A 17,447-nucleotide genomic window follows, 5' to 3' on the forward strand; every position below is an offset into this window, starting at 1 on the left:
TTCCCAGCTTGGGTCACTGACTGGTTGGAGTTTGCATATTCTCCCTGTGTCTGCGTGGGTTTCCGCCGGGTGCTAAGGTTTCCTCCCACAGTCTGAAAGACGTGCTGGTTAGATGCATTGGTCTAAACAGGCGCCGGACTGTGATGACTAGGAGAATTTCACAGTAATTTTATTGTGGCGTTAATGTTACTTGTGACTAATAAACAAGTAACATTAATGCTGCAGTGAAATTACTTTAACTTTATGAGCTCACATTTCCCCATATTAAACTTAATTTGCCAGATTTTCATCACTCAATCTATCTATATTCTCATTACAACATGTTCTTCCACCTATCAATGTATCATTTGGAAACATTACATTCTGTTCCTCCCTCCCAGTCATTAATTAAATCATGAACAATTGCGAGCCAAGAACTGATCCTTGTCGTACTCCACTAGTTATATCTTTCCACTCTGAAAATGACCCATTTATTCCAACTCTGTTTTCTATGTGACGGCCAGTTTTTAATCCATACTAATACACTTCCACCAATTTCATGGGCCTTTACTTAATGTACCAGCCTCTTATGCACCACCTTGTCAAATGCCTTTTGGAAATCATAGAATCCCTAGAGTGCAGAAGGAGGCCATTTGGCCCATCTAGTCTGCACTGACTCTTGAATACAGCATCTTTCCCAGGTCCTATCCCATAACCCCACATTTTTACTCCACTAATCCCCCTAATCTATATCTATTGGGACACAAAGGGGCAATTTAGCATGGCGAATCTGCTTAACCCACAAATCTTTGGATTTGGGAGGAAATCGAAGCATCTGGAGGAAACCCACACAAAGAACATGCAGACTCCACGTAGGCAGTGACCCAAGACTGGAATTGAACCCGGGTCCCTGGTGCTGTGAGGCAGCAGTGCTAACCACAGTGCCACCATGCTGACCTTGTGCCACTCTTACTATTGACTTACTCCTGTTCCTGATGTTCAAAAGGCATTGCACCACCAGCTTTCGAAGGGCCCAACCAGCGATGCCCACATCCATAAAAGAATGAAAAAAAGAGAATTGTCTGTTCTGAATTTCACCCTGGTACTGATTTTGTAAACTCCTTTCACAGGATATTAGAAGTTGAGAATCTACAGTCAAAAATCTCAAATCAAACGTCACGTCAAGATCTGACATCAAGACCACTGAATTCATCAGGAGCTGATAATCACCGCTTTTGGAATCTAGAAGGAGAAATGTCTGTTTCTTCTGTTTGCCCCAAAAGGGTTGAAACATCAGTGTGATTGGAAAAGCACCGAGATATACACACACATCCAAGTGAGAGTGTTCCAGTGCACTGATTGTGGAAAGATCTTTCACTTGTTGCACAGCCTGGAAAAAGCTTTGCACAATTTAGAACAGGGAGACCGTGCACGTGTCGTGTGTGTGGACAAGTCTTCAACTAATCGTTAAACTTTGAGAGCACCATGGAGAAACCGTGGCAATGTGAGGACTGTGGGAAGAAATGGCAGTTCCCATCTGAGCTGGAAATTCATCGACGCGTTCACACTGGAGAGAGGCCGTTTACCTGCTTAGACTGTGGGAAGGAATTTGCTCATTCATGCAACCTGCAGACACATCAGCGAGTTCACACCGGGGAGAGGCCATTCACCTGTTCTGACTGTGGAAAGGGATTCACTCATTTAACCCACCTCCACACACACAAGCGAGTTCACACTGGGGAGAAACCGTTCTCCTGCTCTCAGTGCGGGAAAGGATTCTCTCAGTTATCCCACCTTCTGAGGCACCAGCGAGTTCATACCAGGGAGAGGCCCTTCTCCTGCAAGGAGTGTGGAAAAACATTCACTACTTCATGGAACCTGCTGACACACCAGCGAATTCACACTGGGGAGAAGCCATTCACCTGCTGTGCATGTGGGAAAGGGTTCAGTCGGTTGTGCAGCCTGCAGACACACCAACGAGTTCACACCGGGGAAAAACCATTCACCTGCTCTGAGTGTGAGAAGGGATTCGCTCAGTTATCCCACCTACTGTCACACCAGCGAGTTCACACTGGGGAGAGGCCGTTCATCTGCAGCATGTGTGGGAAGGGATTCAGTGAATCATTCACCCTGTTAATACACCAGCGAGTTCACAAGGACGAGAGGCCATTCACCTGCTCAGAGTGTGGGATGGGGTTCACTAAATCATCCAACCTACTGACACACCAACATGTTCACACAGGGGAGAAGCCTTTTCCCTGCTCAGTGTGTGGGAAGGGATACACTCAGTTATCCAGCCTGCGGAGACACCAGAAAGATCACAAGTGATGATGGATTTTGCTGCTCCTGCTGCTGTTAATCACATCCTCCACTGAACCAGGTTCATTCTGATTGTTGGAGGAGTCGGAAGGTTCTTTCTGCTGGACTGACCAGTCTCACAACTTTACTTCCTGTCGGTTTTTGAGAATTGTTGCAAGTATCTACTTTCATATTTTATTTGCATTGCAGAGTTAAATAGTGTTTGGAATGTCAAAGATATTTGTTCAAAACTGTTTGGAACTCCTGAAATCATGCCAGGTTTCCGTGGAGATGAGCTGTGGTGGTTTGAATGTTCTTCTGTTTAATTTCTCTGGCTGTGTCTCACAGAAGGAAACTGCAAAGCTTTGAGTCTAAATTAGCTGTGATCGACTGGGACACTACATTAAAAGATATGATCTAGACAATTAAGGGTGAGTATGTAAGGAATGCAGTACTGGAGTGATATTGTCACTGGAATGGCAATCCAGAGACCGAAGTTAATGCCCAGCCGTCACAGGTTAAATCCCACCATAGTAGATCAATCAATAAGAATCTGGAACTAAATGTCTAACAGTGACCGTGAAACCATTGTCAGTTGTCAGAAATACCCATCTGGTTCACTGATGTCCTTTCGGTAAAGAAATGTGCTGTCCTGGTCTGGTCTATATGTGACTCCAGAGCCACAGCAATGTGGTTCACTTTGAAATGTCTTCTGAAATGGCCTAGCAAGTCACTCATTCGTATCAAATCACTAGAAAGACTATAAGGAATAAAATTCTACAGTACCAAACATTAACAGCAAGCGATAGTGCGATCATTCAACTCTATCAATGGATCAGATCTGAGCTCTGCAGTCCTGTCAGTAATATTCATACTGTACAAGTGCCACACAATGAGTGTCTCCAGCATGAGAGAATCGAACCATTGCCCCTTTACATTCAATGACATTGCTATTCTGAATTCCCTAACTATCAACAGGTTGGGGATTACATTGACCAAACTGAAAGGAACCAGCCATATTAATACAATGGCTTCAAGAGATGTCAGAGGCTGCAGCCAGTAACTCACCTCTTGACTCCTGAGAGCCTGCCCACCATTTACAAGTCAGGAATGTGATAGAATACTGTCCACTTGCCTGGGTGAATGCAACTCCAGCAATACTCGAGAAGCTCGCCATCAACCAGCTCACTTGATCAGCACCCCATTCACAAACATTCTCTCCTTCTACCACCGATGCACAGGGGCAGCAGTGTGTGCCATCTATAAAATGTACTGCAGGAATTCAATGAGGCTGCTTAGACAGCACCTTCACATCCTGTGACTTGTACCATCTAGAGGGACAAGGGCAGCAGAAACATGGGCACACTACCACCTGGAAGTTCCCCTCCAAGCTACAGACCAGCCTGACTTGGAAACATGTCGCTGTCCCTTCACTGTCACTGTGACCCAGAACTCCCTCACCACCAGCACTATGGGTGTACCTGCACCACATGGACTGCCAACGGTTGAAGAAGGCAGCTCACCTACACCTTAAGGATAATCAGGAATAGACAATAAATTCCAGCTTAGCCAGCGATGCCCACATCATATGAATGAAAAAAGTTGAGAATTGGAGTGGGGCAATTAATGGTTTGGGAGAAATAACACTGAGTAAGAACTGTCCACGTGTTAGATAGGGGTGAAGAGAGAGCTGGAGAATCTTTTACATCAGACTTGATCTGTTGCTTGAAGCATGTGTCCTTATGTTCGAGTAACCTAGAACTCACAGCGCTCCTTCAGAAGATTGAGCAGATGTTACCCGAGGCAGGGCCAAAACAGAAGTGGAAAATAACAGAGTGAAATTGAGTGAGGGATCAGAGAGAGAGTTCTCCTCCCCCTCGAGGTGTGGAATGTAAGAATCCTGGGGGACCCTGGACTTCAGGTTTTCTTGCTAATTAGTGAACATTAAATTAAATTCTCTGACTGGCTGTGCATTGATTTTGAATTTGATTGTTACACTTCTCCTGTTTTTATTCCTGTTGTGATTACGCTTTGGGTAAGGATGGTTGACAGGTGACAGGATGGGAAATTGTGGTTTGGATCTTCACTGACCAAATGTTTTATTGATCTGAAAAGTGTAAAAGGGACAAAACATCATCAGAAATCTGGCAGAGCTGAGAACAGACAACTTGCTGTGTGGGAACAGGGAGTTAAACAGCTCCCAGAGGACAGAAAGAACAAGAATGCCTTGAATCCTGGATGACACCTGTGTGTCAAGGTCACCATGTTTTCACTGCTTGGCACGGGAATGCTGACTCCCTCTATCAGGGACACAGTGTGGAAAGATAATTGAGAGTTTGACGTGGCTTGGGTGGGTACAGATGGTTCAGTGACAGGTTTTGTAATTGGTCTGTTCAAATGTTAGCTCGGCAGTGATTGGGTTAAATCAGTCTCCATGGACTTTTTGATGTAAAAAAGTCAAAAAAGGGATTCCCTGAGCACAGAGATTTGTTGAGGTTTTACATTTTGCATTGGCTGGTGCCGTGGTATCTGGGGCAGAGCAGGGAGCATTTCCATGGAGATGCTGCTTCTACCCAGAGTGTAATGGTAATGCTGCTGCACTTTGATACTACTGCTCAGACATTAGCCTGTGTCAGCTCTTATTGATACTGAATAAAATCTACCTAACCACTGTCACCAATAAGGATTATCACTGGGAATCATTTCGGAGATTGGGAAAAGGGGAGAAAGGGTTAATTGACTCCCTGAACCCCATTTTCTAACATCACTGTGTCAAAAATAAAATCTCATCTCCCCCTCTGGCTCCTTTGCCAATTACCTTAGAGAGACTCACTTTCTGTTAAAGAGCCTGCCAACCCCTCTCACCCACTTTCCCTAAAGTGCATCAATCTCATCACGAAAAGTCCAGAACAATCAAATATTTTTACTGATTAAAGTTTATTAATGAAACAGAACATTGTTAAAATAAACAGAAAATGACTTGAGGCTCAAAAACAACCAGAGTAAAAGGATGTTCACAATGTTCTGGACACAAATGGTTTCTCTTCAGCTCCTCTGTACCCTGTTCCTGTGACTCCCCGCTTTGGACACAGGGACACTGAACCCCGGGGGTCACGTTACCATCAGACCCAGTCACCTCTGCCTGAGCCCCGATTGTTTGGAGGCCCATTTCCCAGTCAGTCCTCCAGCACCTTCCTGTCTCTCTATTAGTGCGATGTCCATGGCAGTTTCCCAACTGGGGCACAGGCCCCCGTTATTTGGAGCTAAATTCAGTCCTCAACTCCCTTGCTTGGCTGTAATTGACACAAGCAATAGAGAGACAGAAAGGTGCCCCAGGCTCAAATGGGAAGTCGAAACTGTTGCTCTGTGACGTAGTGAGCATATATCCAGTCAATGGATGTTTCTGATGTCAGTCAGAATGTCCATCATTATTTTTCACCCGTTGCTTACTCTGTATTTTATAAAAGTAAAGTTTTTAAACTTTTACAGAATGGTCAGCTTTAAGGCTTCAGTAGTTCGTGATGAGGTCATCCAAAGGTCACAGCCTCTCTTTTCTCCTTCCTGTTTAACTAAGGGTTGTGTGGAATATTCCATTCAGTGGGAGGTGGTGGGAATGTCGCTGGCCGAGTAATACAGAGACCCAGCAAAGGATCCGGGGACAGGCAGCTGGTGGGATTTGAATCCAGTGAATCAATCTGGAATTATATAAAGTTAGTCTTAGAAATGGTAACCGTGAAACTATCGATTGTTGGAAAAACCCATCCAGTTCACCCTATTAATAACCCTATTGGGGAAGGAAATCTGCCATCCTCACCTGATCTGGCCTACAAGTAAATCCAGACCTACACAGTGATGTGGGTGACTCTTAACTGCCCCTCTGAAATGGCTGAGCAAGTCACTCCATTCAAGGGCAATTAGGAGATGAGCAACGTGTGCTGGGGCTTTGCCAGCAGTGTCCACATTCCCAGGAAAGAATAAAGAATATTCCACAGAAAGTGATGGGTGATTTGAAATGAATTGAAAGTAGGTCAGGAGGTGCTCGTATCGTCCAGAGCTGCTCTTCAATGGATCCCCCTGATTAAAATAAAGACACATCAGTCTGCCCCTTTCCCAGACACAGTTGACCTTGGAATATCACAATGCTGTTTTTAAACATTCCTTTGTTAAAGAATCAGTCATTTAGAGTTGTGAAACAGACAGAAATTAAATGTTCCGTTTTTCCTGGGATCCTCCTGTGCCTGGCACTGGTGTCCTGAACAAGATTATTAACATTCTCTTGGTTAAAGGCTCCTGTACTGTTCTACGCTCTATTCGTGATCTCCATCTAGAAAAAGGAAATAGAGTCCCTGGAGAAAGGGCAAGACAGATTGACAAGAATAATCCCAGAACTGTAATCACTTCTGAACTCACTGATGTTTCACCAAATTTGTTGACTGAGTGAAACCTTTCCCAGAGCAGGTGACCAGCCTCTGCCTGGTGTGAACTCACTGGTGGGACATTAGTTCCTGAGAGCTTTTGAAGCCAGGCCCACATTTAAAGGGTCTCTCCTGGGTGTGATGATGTTGTGTTTGGGCAGGCTGGATAACCGAGTAAATCCTTTCACACACACCGAGCAGGTGAATGGTTTCGCCCCCGTGTGAACTCACTGGTGTTTCAGCAGTGTTGATGATATTCTAAACCTCCTTGAACAGAGAGAGCAGCTGATCGGCCTCTCCCCGCTGTGAATGTGCTAAGGGATCATCAGCTCCTTAGAGCTGGCCTCTCGGGCAGAGCATTTAAAGGGGCTCTCCTTGGAGTGAGTGGCTTTGTGTCTCAGCAGGCTGGATGAATGAATGAATCCCTTCCCACACACAGAGCAGGTGAATGGTCTCTCCTCAGTGTGAGTGCGCTGGTGTATCCGCAGGCTGGATGACGTTTTAAACCTCTTTGTGCAGTGAGAGCAGCTGAACGGTCTCTCCTCAGTGTGAACGCGCTGGTGGTATTCCAGTTCCCGAGAGCTTTTGAATCTGCTCCCACAGTCAGAGCATTTAAATGGTCTCTCATTGGTGTGAGTGAGATTGTGTGTGCGCAGGTTCGATGAATGAGTGAATCCCTTCCCACACACCAAGCAGGTGAATGGCTTTTCCCCGGTGTGAACTCGCTGATGTATCTGCAGGTTGTATGATGTTCTAAACCTCTTTGAGCAGTGAGAGCAGCTGAACGGTCTCTCCTCAGTGTGAATGCGCTGGTGGGACACCAGATCTCCAGAACATTTGAAGGCATTCCCACAGTCAGAACATTTAAAGGGTCTCTCATTGGTGTGAGTGACTTGGTGTGTCTTCAGAGTGGATGACTGATTGAATCCCTTCCCACACAAAGTGCAGATGTACGGTCTCTCCCCAGTGTGAACTCGCTGGTGTATCTGCAGGTTGGATGATGTTCTAAATTTCTTTGTGCAGTGAGTACAGCTGAATGGCCTTTCCCCAGTGTGAACTCGTTGGTGTCTCTGCAGATTAGTTAAGTGAGCGAATCCCTTCCTACACACAGAGCAAGTGAATGGCCTCTCCCCAGTGTGACGGCGTTGATGAATTTCCAGCTCAGATGGGAAACTGAATCCCTTCCCACAGTCCCCACACTTCCAAGGTTTCTCCATGGCGCGGGTCCTTGTGATTCTCCAGGTTAAACAATCAGTTAAATCTCACACAGAACACGGGTACAGTCTCTCCCCGCTGTGAATGCTGCGATGTATTTTCAGGCTGTGTAACTGGTTAAAGCTCTTTCCACACTCAGTGCACTGGAACACTCTCACTCAGGTGTGTGTATCTCAGTGCATTTCTAGTCACAGCGATGTTTACAATCTTTTGAAGCCAAGAGGCCAAACAAAAATTTCTCCGGCAAGGGTCAAAGGCTGATGATATTCAGATTGCAAGAAATTGAGTCACTTTGTCAGATCGAGATGTGACGTTGGAGATTTCTGTCTGATTTCTCCTTATTTAATATCCTGTAAGTCAATTTAGAAAAAAAATCACAATTCAGAATAGATCAAAATTCAAACCTACATTTCCAGTTCCTATGGAGCATTCATTAAAAACAGTTATGGAACATTAACCTTGCGGGAGAAAGGGAATAAAGAAGTGGAATAGGACTGACTGGATTGTCTACAAAGAGTTGGCATGGACTCAAGTTACTGATGGCTCCTTCTGTGCTGTAATGACTCGATGAGTGGAAACATATAACATAGTTTCAGTGCTACATTACGAGATGAGAAATAATAAATTTACTTTGTTACAGAACCATAAATAAATCAAAACTACAATATAACAACACTTGGCATATCTCTGTCCTATATTAATTGATTATTCTTTTAAACGTCAGCCATCTCCTGGGGAAACCAGCCATTTAATTGTGAACATTAGAAAAGGGACACTTTTAGCCAGACAAATCAATGTGTCAAGCTGAGGGAGCAAAGAATGTCAATGTCTTTAAGAGAAAGATAGACCTGACCCAACCTTTCCAGAGTCTGCATCCTTCCTGGATTCACCTCCTTTCCCTTCAGAATCAGAAAAGGAAAGAGGAGAAAAGAAAGTGTTTTACTCACAGATGTTGGAGACAAAGAGGAAGTCTGAGTCTGTCTGAAGCTCAATCTTCATTCAGAGAGAGAGCAGCAGCAGCTTTGCTGGCCAGGAATGAGCAAGAAAACAAATTCATTGTCCCATTTCCGCATTCAGACTCTGGGGGCTCTGATTGGCTGGCGGACCAAAATCCTTCCGGTCCTCCGACGCTTCCCATTGGCCAGTATCTCAGCATGCGGGCCAATGGGTGGGCACTACCCCGCACAGGCGCAGCTTCCCCTCTCCCTTGGACATGCGCAGTCCATGTCCGGGGGGGGAGGGGGAGACAACGGAACGGCTTCTCGCTCTGGCCGGAGCCGCCAGCCGCTTGTCTGGAAACCTTGACTCGAGGAGGGGCAGGGGGAGGGGAGCAATGGGTGGGGGCGGGGCTCCCGGGTCAGCGCGCCCGGGCCTGCGCACTGGAATCCGGACACCTCACTGCGGAGCAGATTGATTCCTATTGGCTGATTCAGGCGGGGCTCTATTGTGACGTCATAGTGCGGAAGTTGCCCAATGAGCTTCAGAGTGAAACTTCCGCCTCTGTGCAACATCTGGGAGGAAATCAATGTTTCCCCCTTTCCATTTCTTTTCTCATTCTGGGGGAAATTGGGGACTTGCAGCAACTGAAGGGTAAGGAAGTGAATCCAGTCTGTATATTCCACACATTTTTAATCCAGACATATGGACATAGATCTGTCTGACAGCCTGCATGGAGATTTTCAGCTCTGTGCCCAGGACAGGAAGCAGTGAGTATGGATCTGTCAATCAGCTTCAATCAGCACCTTCAGGAGAATTGGGCGAGTGATACAGCAGAGAATGGAGGGAGAGAATATGGGATGGAGATTTACAGCTTTTGGAGAATGAGAGAGTAAAAAAATTGCATGGAAAGTAGAATTGTTCTGAATTTCGATCCTGTACTGACACTGATGACATGTGCCAATTTGTTTTACAGAATATTGAAAAAAGAATCACAGGCTAAAATCACAAACATCACGTCTCGTTCTGGCAGAAGCATACTGTTTGGGACCTGAATATCATTGGCCATTGAATCTGGAAAGAGAAATTGTTGTCCGGTTTGTCGATTTGAAAAGATTTCAAACATCAATGTGACTGGAAAAGCAACAACACGCTGCCACACTCAAGTGAGAGTGTTCCAGTGCACTGACTAAAGAGCTTTAACCAGTTATACAGACTGAATAAATATCATATCATTCACAGCAGGGAGAGACTGTATTGTGTTCTGTGTGTGGGCGAGGCTTCAACTAATTGTCCACACAAGAGAGAGGTAAGGACACCTGCACCATGGAGAAACCATGGAAATGTGCAGACTGTGGAAAGAGATACAGATTCCCATCTGAATTGGATGCTCATCGGCGCAGCCACACTGGGGAGAGGCCGTTTGTCTGCTCTCAGTGTGGGGAGGGATTCATTCGGTTTTCCCACCTGCGGACACACCAGCGAGTTCACACCGGGCAGAAACCATTCACCTGCCCTCAGTGTGGAAAGGGATTCACTATGTCATCCACCTTACAGAGACACCAGCGAGTTCACACTGGAGAGAGGCCATTCACCTGATCTCAGTGTGGGAAGGGATTCAACCAGTTATCCAACCTGCGGACACACCAGCGAGTTCACACTGGAGAGAGGCCATTCACCTGCTCTCAGTGTGGGAAGGGATTCACTCGGTTATCCGACCTGCAGATACACCAGCGAGTTCACACTGGGGAGAGGCCATTCACCTGCTCTGAGTGTGGAAAGGGATTTGCTGTGTCATCCACCTTCCAGAAACACCAGCGAATTCACAGTGGGGAAAAGCCATTCATCTGCTCTCATTGCAGGAAGGGATTCAACCAGTTATCCGACCTGCAGACACATCAGCACGTTCACACTGGGGAGAGACCGTTCACCTGTTCTCAGTGTGGGAAGGGATTCACTCGACGATCCTACCTGTGGACACACCAGCGAGTTCACACTGGGGAGAGGCCATTTACCTGCTCTCAGTGTGGGAAGGGTTTCAGTCAATTATCCAACCTGCGGAGACACCAACGAGTTCACATGGGGAGACGCCATTCACCTGCTCTCAGTGTGGGGAGGGATTCACTCTGTTATCCATTATGCAGAGACACCAGCGAGTTCACACTGGGGAGAGAACATTCCCCTGCTCTCAGTTTGAGAAGAGATTCACTGACTCATCCAGCCTGCAGAGACACCAGCGAGTTCACAGTGGGGAGAGGCCATTCACCTGCTCTCAGTGTGGAAAGGGATTCACTGTGTTATCCCTGATTCCCGGCTCGGGTCACTGTGTGGAGTTTGCACATTCTCCTCGTGTCTGCGCGGGTTTCCTCCGGGTGCTCCGGTTTCCTCCCACAGATCCAAAGATGTGCGGGTTAGGTTGGTTGGCTATGCTAATATTGCCCCTTAGTGTCCTGGGATGTGTGGGTTAGAGGGATTAGTGGGTTAACGTGTAGGGATATGAGGATAGGGCCTGGGTGGGATTGCGGTCGGTGCAGACTCGATGGGCTGAAGGGCCTGTTTCTGCACTGTAGGGTTCTATGTTCTAAACTGCTTTCCAAAATGAAACTTGTGGAACTGATCCACTTCAGATCAGCCGTGATCTTATTGAATGGAGGGGCAGACTCGAAGGGCTAGATGGCCGACTCCTGCTCCTACTTCTTACGTTCTTAAAAGCCTAAAGGAAAAAACTCCGATCACCTGACTGCCACAGTTTAGCTCCACCCTGTAATGACATCACTCAATCTATAAGCAGCATGTTTTTTTTTAAAAAACTTTTTTCCAGGTATACTTACCTGATATAATTCCCCAAAAGCTGTAAATCTCCATCTCACACTCTCCCTCCATTCTCAGTCTGCTGTATCTAATATTCACCCTCCCAATTCTCCTGAAGGTGCTGATTGAGGCTGATTGACAGATCCATGCTCACTGCTTCCTGTCCTGGTCACAGAGAGCTGAAAATCTCCATGCAGGCTGCCAGACAGGTATCTGTCTATCTGACTGGACTAGCAATGTGTGGAATATACACACTGGACTCACTTCCTTTCCCTTCAGTTGCTGCAAGTCCCCAGTTTCCCCAGAATGAGAAAAGAAATGGAAAGAGGGAGAAAAGAAAGTGTTTTACTCACAGATGTTGCAGACAGGAGGAAGTTTGAGTCTGTCTGAAGCTCAATATTCGTTCACACAAAGCCCGCACTCTGATTGGCTGGAGGACCAGCTCCTTCCGGTCCTCCAATTCTTTCCATTGGTCAATCACTCAGAAGGTCAGGGGGTGGGCCCCCCATGCACATGCGCAGCTTCCCCTCTCCCTTGGTCATACAAGTGGTCTGTTCTCAGCTCTGAGAGATTCCTGCTGAAGATTGGCCCCTTTTACACCTTTCAGATCAATAAAACATTTGGTCAATGAAGACCCAAACCACAATTTCCCATCCTGTCACCATCCTTATTCAGAGTGTAATCACAACAGGAATAAAAACAGGAGAAGTGTAACAATTAAATTCAAAATCAATGCACAGCCAGAGAATTTAATTTATTGTTCACTAATTAGTAAAAAAACCTTAAGTAGGGGGTCCCCCAGGATTCTTACAGTCTACAGCTTGAGAGAACTTTCTCTCTGACCCCTCACTCAATTTCACTCCGTTATTTTCCAGTTCTGTTCTGGTCCCGCATGGGGGTAATATCTACTCGATTCTTTCTACTCCTGAAGGAGCGCTGTGAGTTCTAGGTTACTCGTACATAAGGACAGATGCTTTAAGCAACAGATCAAGCATGGATATAAAAGATTCCCCAGCTCTGTCTACACTGATCCAACTTGTTGACACTTTGTAATCAGTATTATTTCTCCTAAGAATTGAATTGTTCCAAGCTATATTATCTATTTTACTTCAATTTTCCTCACTTTGTGTTTAATTGGATTCCGTTTGATTTGAACTCAGTTTCTCTCTGGAGTGTGTGTCAATACCTTGATTTTGTCCCATTGTTGGGTCTTAATCCTCTGGCCACATTAACCATTTCATTTCCTGCTGTGTCTCAAGTGGCTGTGTGTGTTTGGGACCCGCTCTTCGCTCCATCTCATCACGAATTTAGGCTTGCTATTTTTCCCATACAATAAATCACCTCTGCACACTCACACCGGTATCCCAAAACCATGTCACACATTCTTAACTCTCAGAGGTGTTAATGAAAAGATCAATGTGTCTGTCTTTCTTATCTCCTCCTGTTATGGTGCTGATATTTCATACAGTCGCCGGGCTTTCTTTTAAACAGAATTCATGGACAAGGATGTTAAAAGTTCCAAGAGAAAGTGATCCACTGGTTCATCCCATCCCACGTTTTAGGAGTGTTGATGGAAAGGAGATCATTGATATTGTTAAATACTATAAAAATAAAAGACTACCAATTCAAACAATACTGAAATGTCAATCATTAAGCAGATTATTGATTGTGGAGTAAAATCATTGACTTATATTTGCAACCAGTTTTTTCAAACTGGGCTATTTCCTTGCAAAATGAAAATAGACAAAGTTACTCCATGGTATAAAGCTGGTGACAATCATGAATATGCTAATTACAGGAGAGTGTCTTCATTTTTCTCATTTTTCAAAGACAAGAAAAGTTATTTGCTAAATGATCTGATAATTCCATTACTCAATGTAACTCAGTGTGTAATAGTCAGATCAAGTCAGTCTCTCATTATCACTGATGGAATTTGTGGAGGGAACGACAAATGCTGTGGATAAAAATACATTTACGATACAGGTTTTTACTGATCTTACACAGATTTTGATACAATTGACTTGGAATATTACTTAAAACACTGGAAACATAAGAGATTAGGGGAGTAGTGAATAAGTGGTTCAGAAGTCATTTGGAAAATCTCAACAGTAGATGATATGAATAAGATTTTGTGAATATTCTGAAAGCCAGTTTGTGACACTAATAAATAAATATACTATGATAATTTCATGTTCAATATAAATGAATCAATTCAGTGTAACTTAGGTAAGGGACCATTAACTACTCCCACAAGAGACCTCATATCTTTTCTATTTCTTATCTCGACCCAAACTGATTCTTCATCCTGATCTTTCAGACTAAGATGGTCTTTCTGAACTGAACTAATGCCATTGTTAATTAATGGGAGAGATCCTGTCACTTTTCTGAGCTTCCTGCCATTCTGTTATGTCAAATACCCGTCAATATTTAGATCCCAGCCTTGGTCACCTTTCAACCAAATCTCTCCAATGTCTGTCAGGACACAAATATTTATCTCTACCCACGCTGACAATTCATTCTTTTTGTTATAAATGCAGAGTACATTTTCAGAGATTTAATTATCTAATAGGGATTTAATGAGAAACCTCTTTACCCAGCGGGCGGTGAGAATGTGGAACTCACTACCATAGCGAGTGGTTGAGGTGAACAGCATGAATACACTGAAGGGGAAGCGAGATACATACATGAGGGAGAAAGGAATAGAAGGATATGCTGATGAGGGGAGATGAAGAGGGTGGAGGCTCATGTGGAACATAAATACTGACACAAACCAATTCAGCTGACTGACCTGGCCCCGTGCTGTAGACTTACTGGAACAGAGATAAAATGTATTTATCTTAGATCTACCTGTGGTGGTAGGGAAAACACTATTTATGATCTAGGATAAAATAAACATTCTTCACAAGTTTTTGTGGATCATTTCAGTGGAAATGTGCTCTCCCAGCCTCAAAGAGCAACAGCCCACTGGAAACAAAGTCATGAGACTGGCCAGTCCAGCAGAAAGAAACCCTCCGACCCTCCCACTTTACCAACTGTCAGAATGGATGTGGTTCAGTCCTGGGTGTGATTAACAGCAGAATCCAATGCTTGTAATCGCTTATGAACTCGCTGGTGTCTCAGCAGGTGGGATGATCGTGTGAATCCCCTTCCACATTCAGTGCAGGTAAATGGTCGCTCCCCAGTGTGAAGTCGCTGGTGTGTCAGCAGGTTGGATAATCGACTGAATCCCTTCTGACACACAAAGCAGTTAAATGGCCTTTCCCCAGTGTGAACTCGCTGGTGTGAAATCAGGTTGGACGAATCACTGAATCCCTTGCCGCACACTGAGCAGGTGAACGGCCTCTCCCCAGTGTGAACTCGCTGGTGTGTCTGCAGGCTGGATGCCTGACTAAATCCCTTCCCACACAGAAAGCAGGTGAATGGCCTCTCCCCACTGTGAGTTCGCTGGTGTGAAAACAGATTAGATGAATCACTGAATCCTTTACCACACTCAAAGCAGGTGAAGGAAGCCTCCCCAGTGTGAAGTTGCTGGTGTCTCAGCAGGTTGGCGGAGTTAGTGAATCCCTTCCCACACACAGAGCAGGGGAATGGTCTTTCGCCGGTGTGAACTCGCTGGTGTGAATACAGGTTGGATGACTGAGCAAATCCTTTACCACACATGGAGCAGATGAATGGCCTCTCCCCAGTGTGAACTCTCTGGTGTGTCTGCAGGGTGGATGAATCGCTGAATCCCTTCTCACACACGGGGCAAGTGAATGGCTTCTCTCCATTGTGAACTCGCTGGTGTATCAGCAAGTGTGATGACTGAGTGAATCCCTTCCCACAATCAGAGCAGGTGAACGGCCTCTCCCCTGTGTGAACTCGCTGGTGTGTCAGCAAGATCGATAACCGAGTGAACCCTTTCCCACAACTGGAGCAGGTGAATGGCCTCTCCCCAGTGTGAATGCGTCGATGAATTTCCAGCACCGATGGGGAACGGAATGACTTTTCACAGTCGCCACACTGCCATGGTTTTTCCATGATCTGAGTGTCTTTCTGTCTCTCCTGCAGTTTTCACAAAATGTGCACTGGAACACTGTCACTTGGGTTGCACGTGCCTCGATGCTTTACTGTTCACACCAAATAGTTCACCCAATTCAAAAAGTTTCTTGTTCCAGATTCAAAACCGATGACATTCAGTTCCCATGAATTGAGTGATTGTTTGATCTTGACATTTCTGGCAGCAAATCGTCTCCTTCTAATTTCCTGTAAAAAGAATTTACAAAAGTCATCACTGTCAGAACAAGATGGAAATTCAGAACAGTCATTTCTAGTCCCTGTGGAACACTACAAAGGATGCCAATGCCTTTAAGAGAGAGAGAGAAACCTGGGCCAACCTTTCCAGAGTCTGCAACCTCCCTGGATTCACTTCCTTACCCTTCAGTTGCTGCAAGTCCCCAATTTCCCCCAGAATGAGAAAAGAAATGAAAAGGGGGAGACATTGATTTCCTCCCAGATGTTGCACAGAGGAGGGAGTCTGAATCTGAAATCTGAATCAATTGAACTTCCGTATTGTGACGTCAACAATGGAGCCTGTCTGAATCGCTCAATAAGAATCAGTCTCTTCTGCGATTACATCATGGAGTTTCGGTGCGCAGGCGCGCAGACCCGGGAGCCCCGCCCCCACCCATTGTTCCCCTCCCCTTGCCCCGCCTCGAGCCAACGTTTCCGGACAAGCGGCTGGCGGCTCCGGCCAGAGCGAGAAGCCGCTCGGTGGTCTCCCCCTCCCCCCCGGCCGGGACAGAGAATGTCCAAGGGCGAGGGGAGGCTGCGCATGTGCGGGTTAGCCCGCCTCCTGACCTTCGTGCTGGGGTGTTGACCAATGGGAAAAGTTGGAGGACCGGAAGGACTCTGGTCCTCCAGCCAATCAGGTCTTTGTGACACTCAGATTGAGGTCCACAACAGACTAAAACCTCCTCCTGTCGCCTTCATTTGTGAGTAAAACACTTTCTTTTCTCATTCTAAGGGAAACTGGGGACTTGCAGCAACTGAAGGGAAAAGAAGTGAATCCAGGGAGGCTGCAGACTCTGGAAAGGTTGGCCCAGGTCTCTCTCTATCAAAGACATTGACATTCTTTCGCTCCCTCAGTTTGACACATTTATTTGTCTAGGTAAAAGGATGATCTCTTTCCTAATGTTCACAATTAAAGAGATGGTTTCTCCAGGAGTTGGCTGACTTTTAAGGGGACAGTAAATTAAGATAGGCCAGAGATGTCTAGTCTTGTAATATGGTACAGATTAGATCTTTATTTGTAATAAAATACAGTAATTATGTCTAATCTTGTATTATCCTACTGTAGCTACAATATGCATTTCCAGTCAGAGTCATTATGACACAAAATGTCCATTCAGTAACTTGGGCTCACGCTAACACTCTGTAGGACAATCTAGTCACTCCCATATCTTCCGTACATCCCCATTCCCCCTACACGTTTATTTCCTTGAAGAGCCCCTTCAATTTAATTCTGAAATTATTCACCTCTTCTGCTTCAAACAAGCTAGAAGGCAGAGAGTTTCAGGTCAACAACACTGTCATTCACACTGTCACTGACATTCTTTATATGCACAGTAATTCAGATCATACCTTTTTACAGCAAATAAAACTCAGGTTTTTTACTATAAGCTTACATGTGACACTAATAAATAAACTTAAAAATAGCGATTGATTCTTTATTTATTAATTGTAACCCAACTAAATCTCTCTACTACTACAATTATTTATTACTGATTGCTAGGTAATTAATACAGTAATCTT

General features: G+C 45.2%; 2 protein-coding genes across 2 annotated transcripts in view; one reads left to right on the forward strand and one right to left on the reverse strand.

Annotated features, from left to right (window-relative positions):
• Window positions 1–16,182, reverse strand: part of LOC145335552 (uncharacterized) — a 29,909-nt gene extending 13,727 nt beyond the window's left edge. Inside the window, 1 exon segment of the mRNA XM_080181353.1 lies at window positions 14,760–16,182. Within this exon segment, the coding sequence (XP_080037479.1) occupies window positions 14,760–15,674 (915 nt within the window). The 5' untranslated portion in view covers window positions 15,675–16,182.
• LOC145363484 (uncharacterized) lies at window positions 1,465–13,186 on the forward strand. Its single transcript, XM_080218683.1, is given in 4 exon segments — window positions 1,465–2,303; window positions 6,731–6,735; window positions 10,147–10,950; window positions 13,146–13,186. Coding segments are annotated over 4 exon segments (1,689 nt in total).
• Window positions 16,183–17,447: the final 1,265 nt, after the last annotated feature.

Source organism: Carcharhinus amblyrhynchos, unplaced genomic scaffold (assembly GCF_965287045.1).
Source record: "Carcharhinus amblyrhynchos unplaced genomic scaffold, sCarAmb.v2.hapA scaffold_39, whole genome shotgun sequence".
Taxonomy (NCBI): domain Eukaryota; kingdom Metazoa; phylum Chordata; class Chondrichthyes; order Carcharhiniformes; family Carcharhinidae; genus Carcharhinus; species Carcharhinus amblyrhynchos.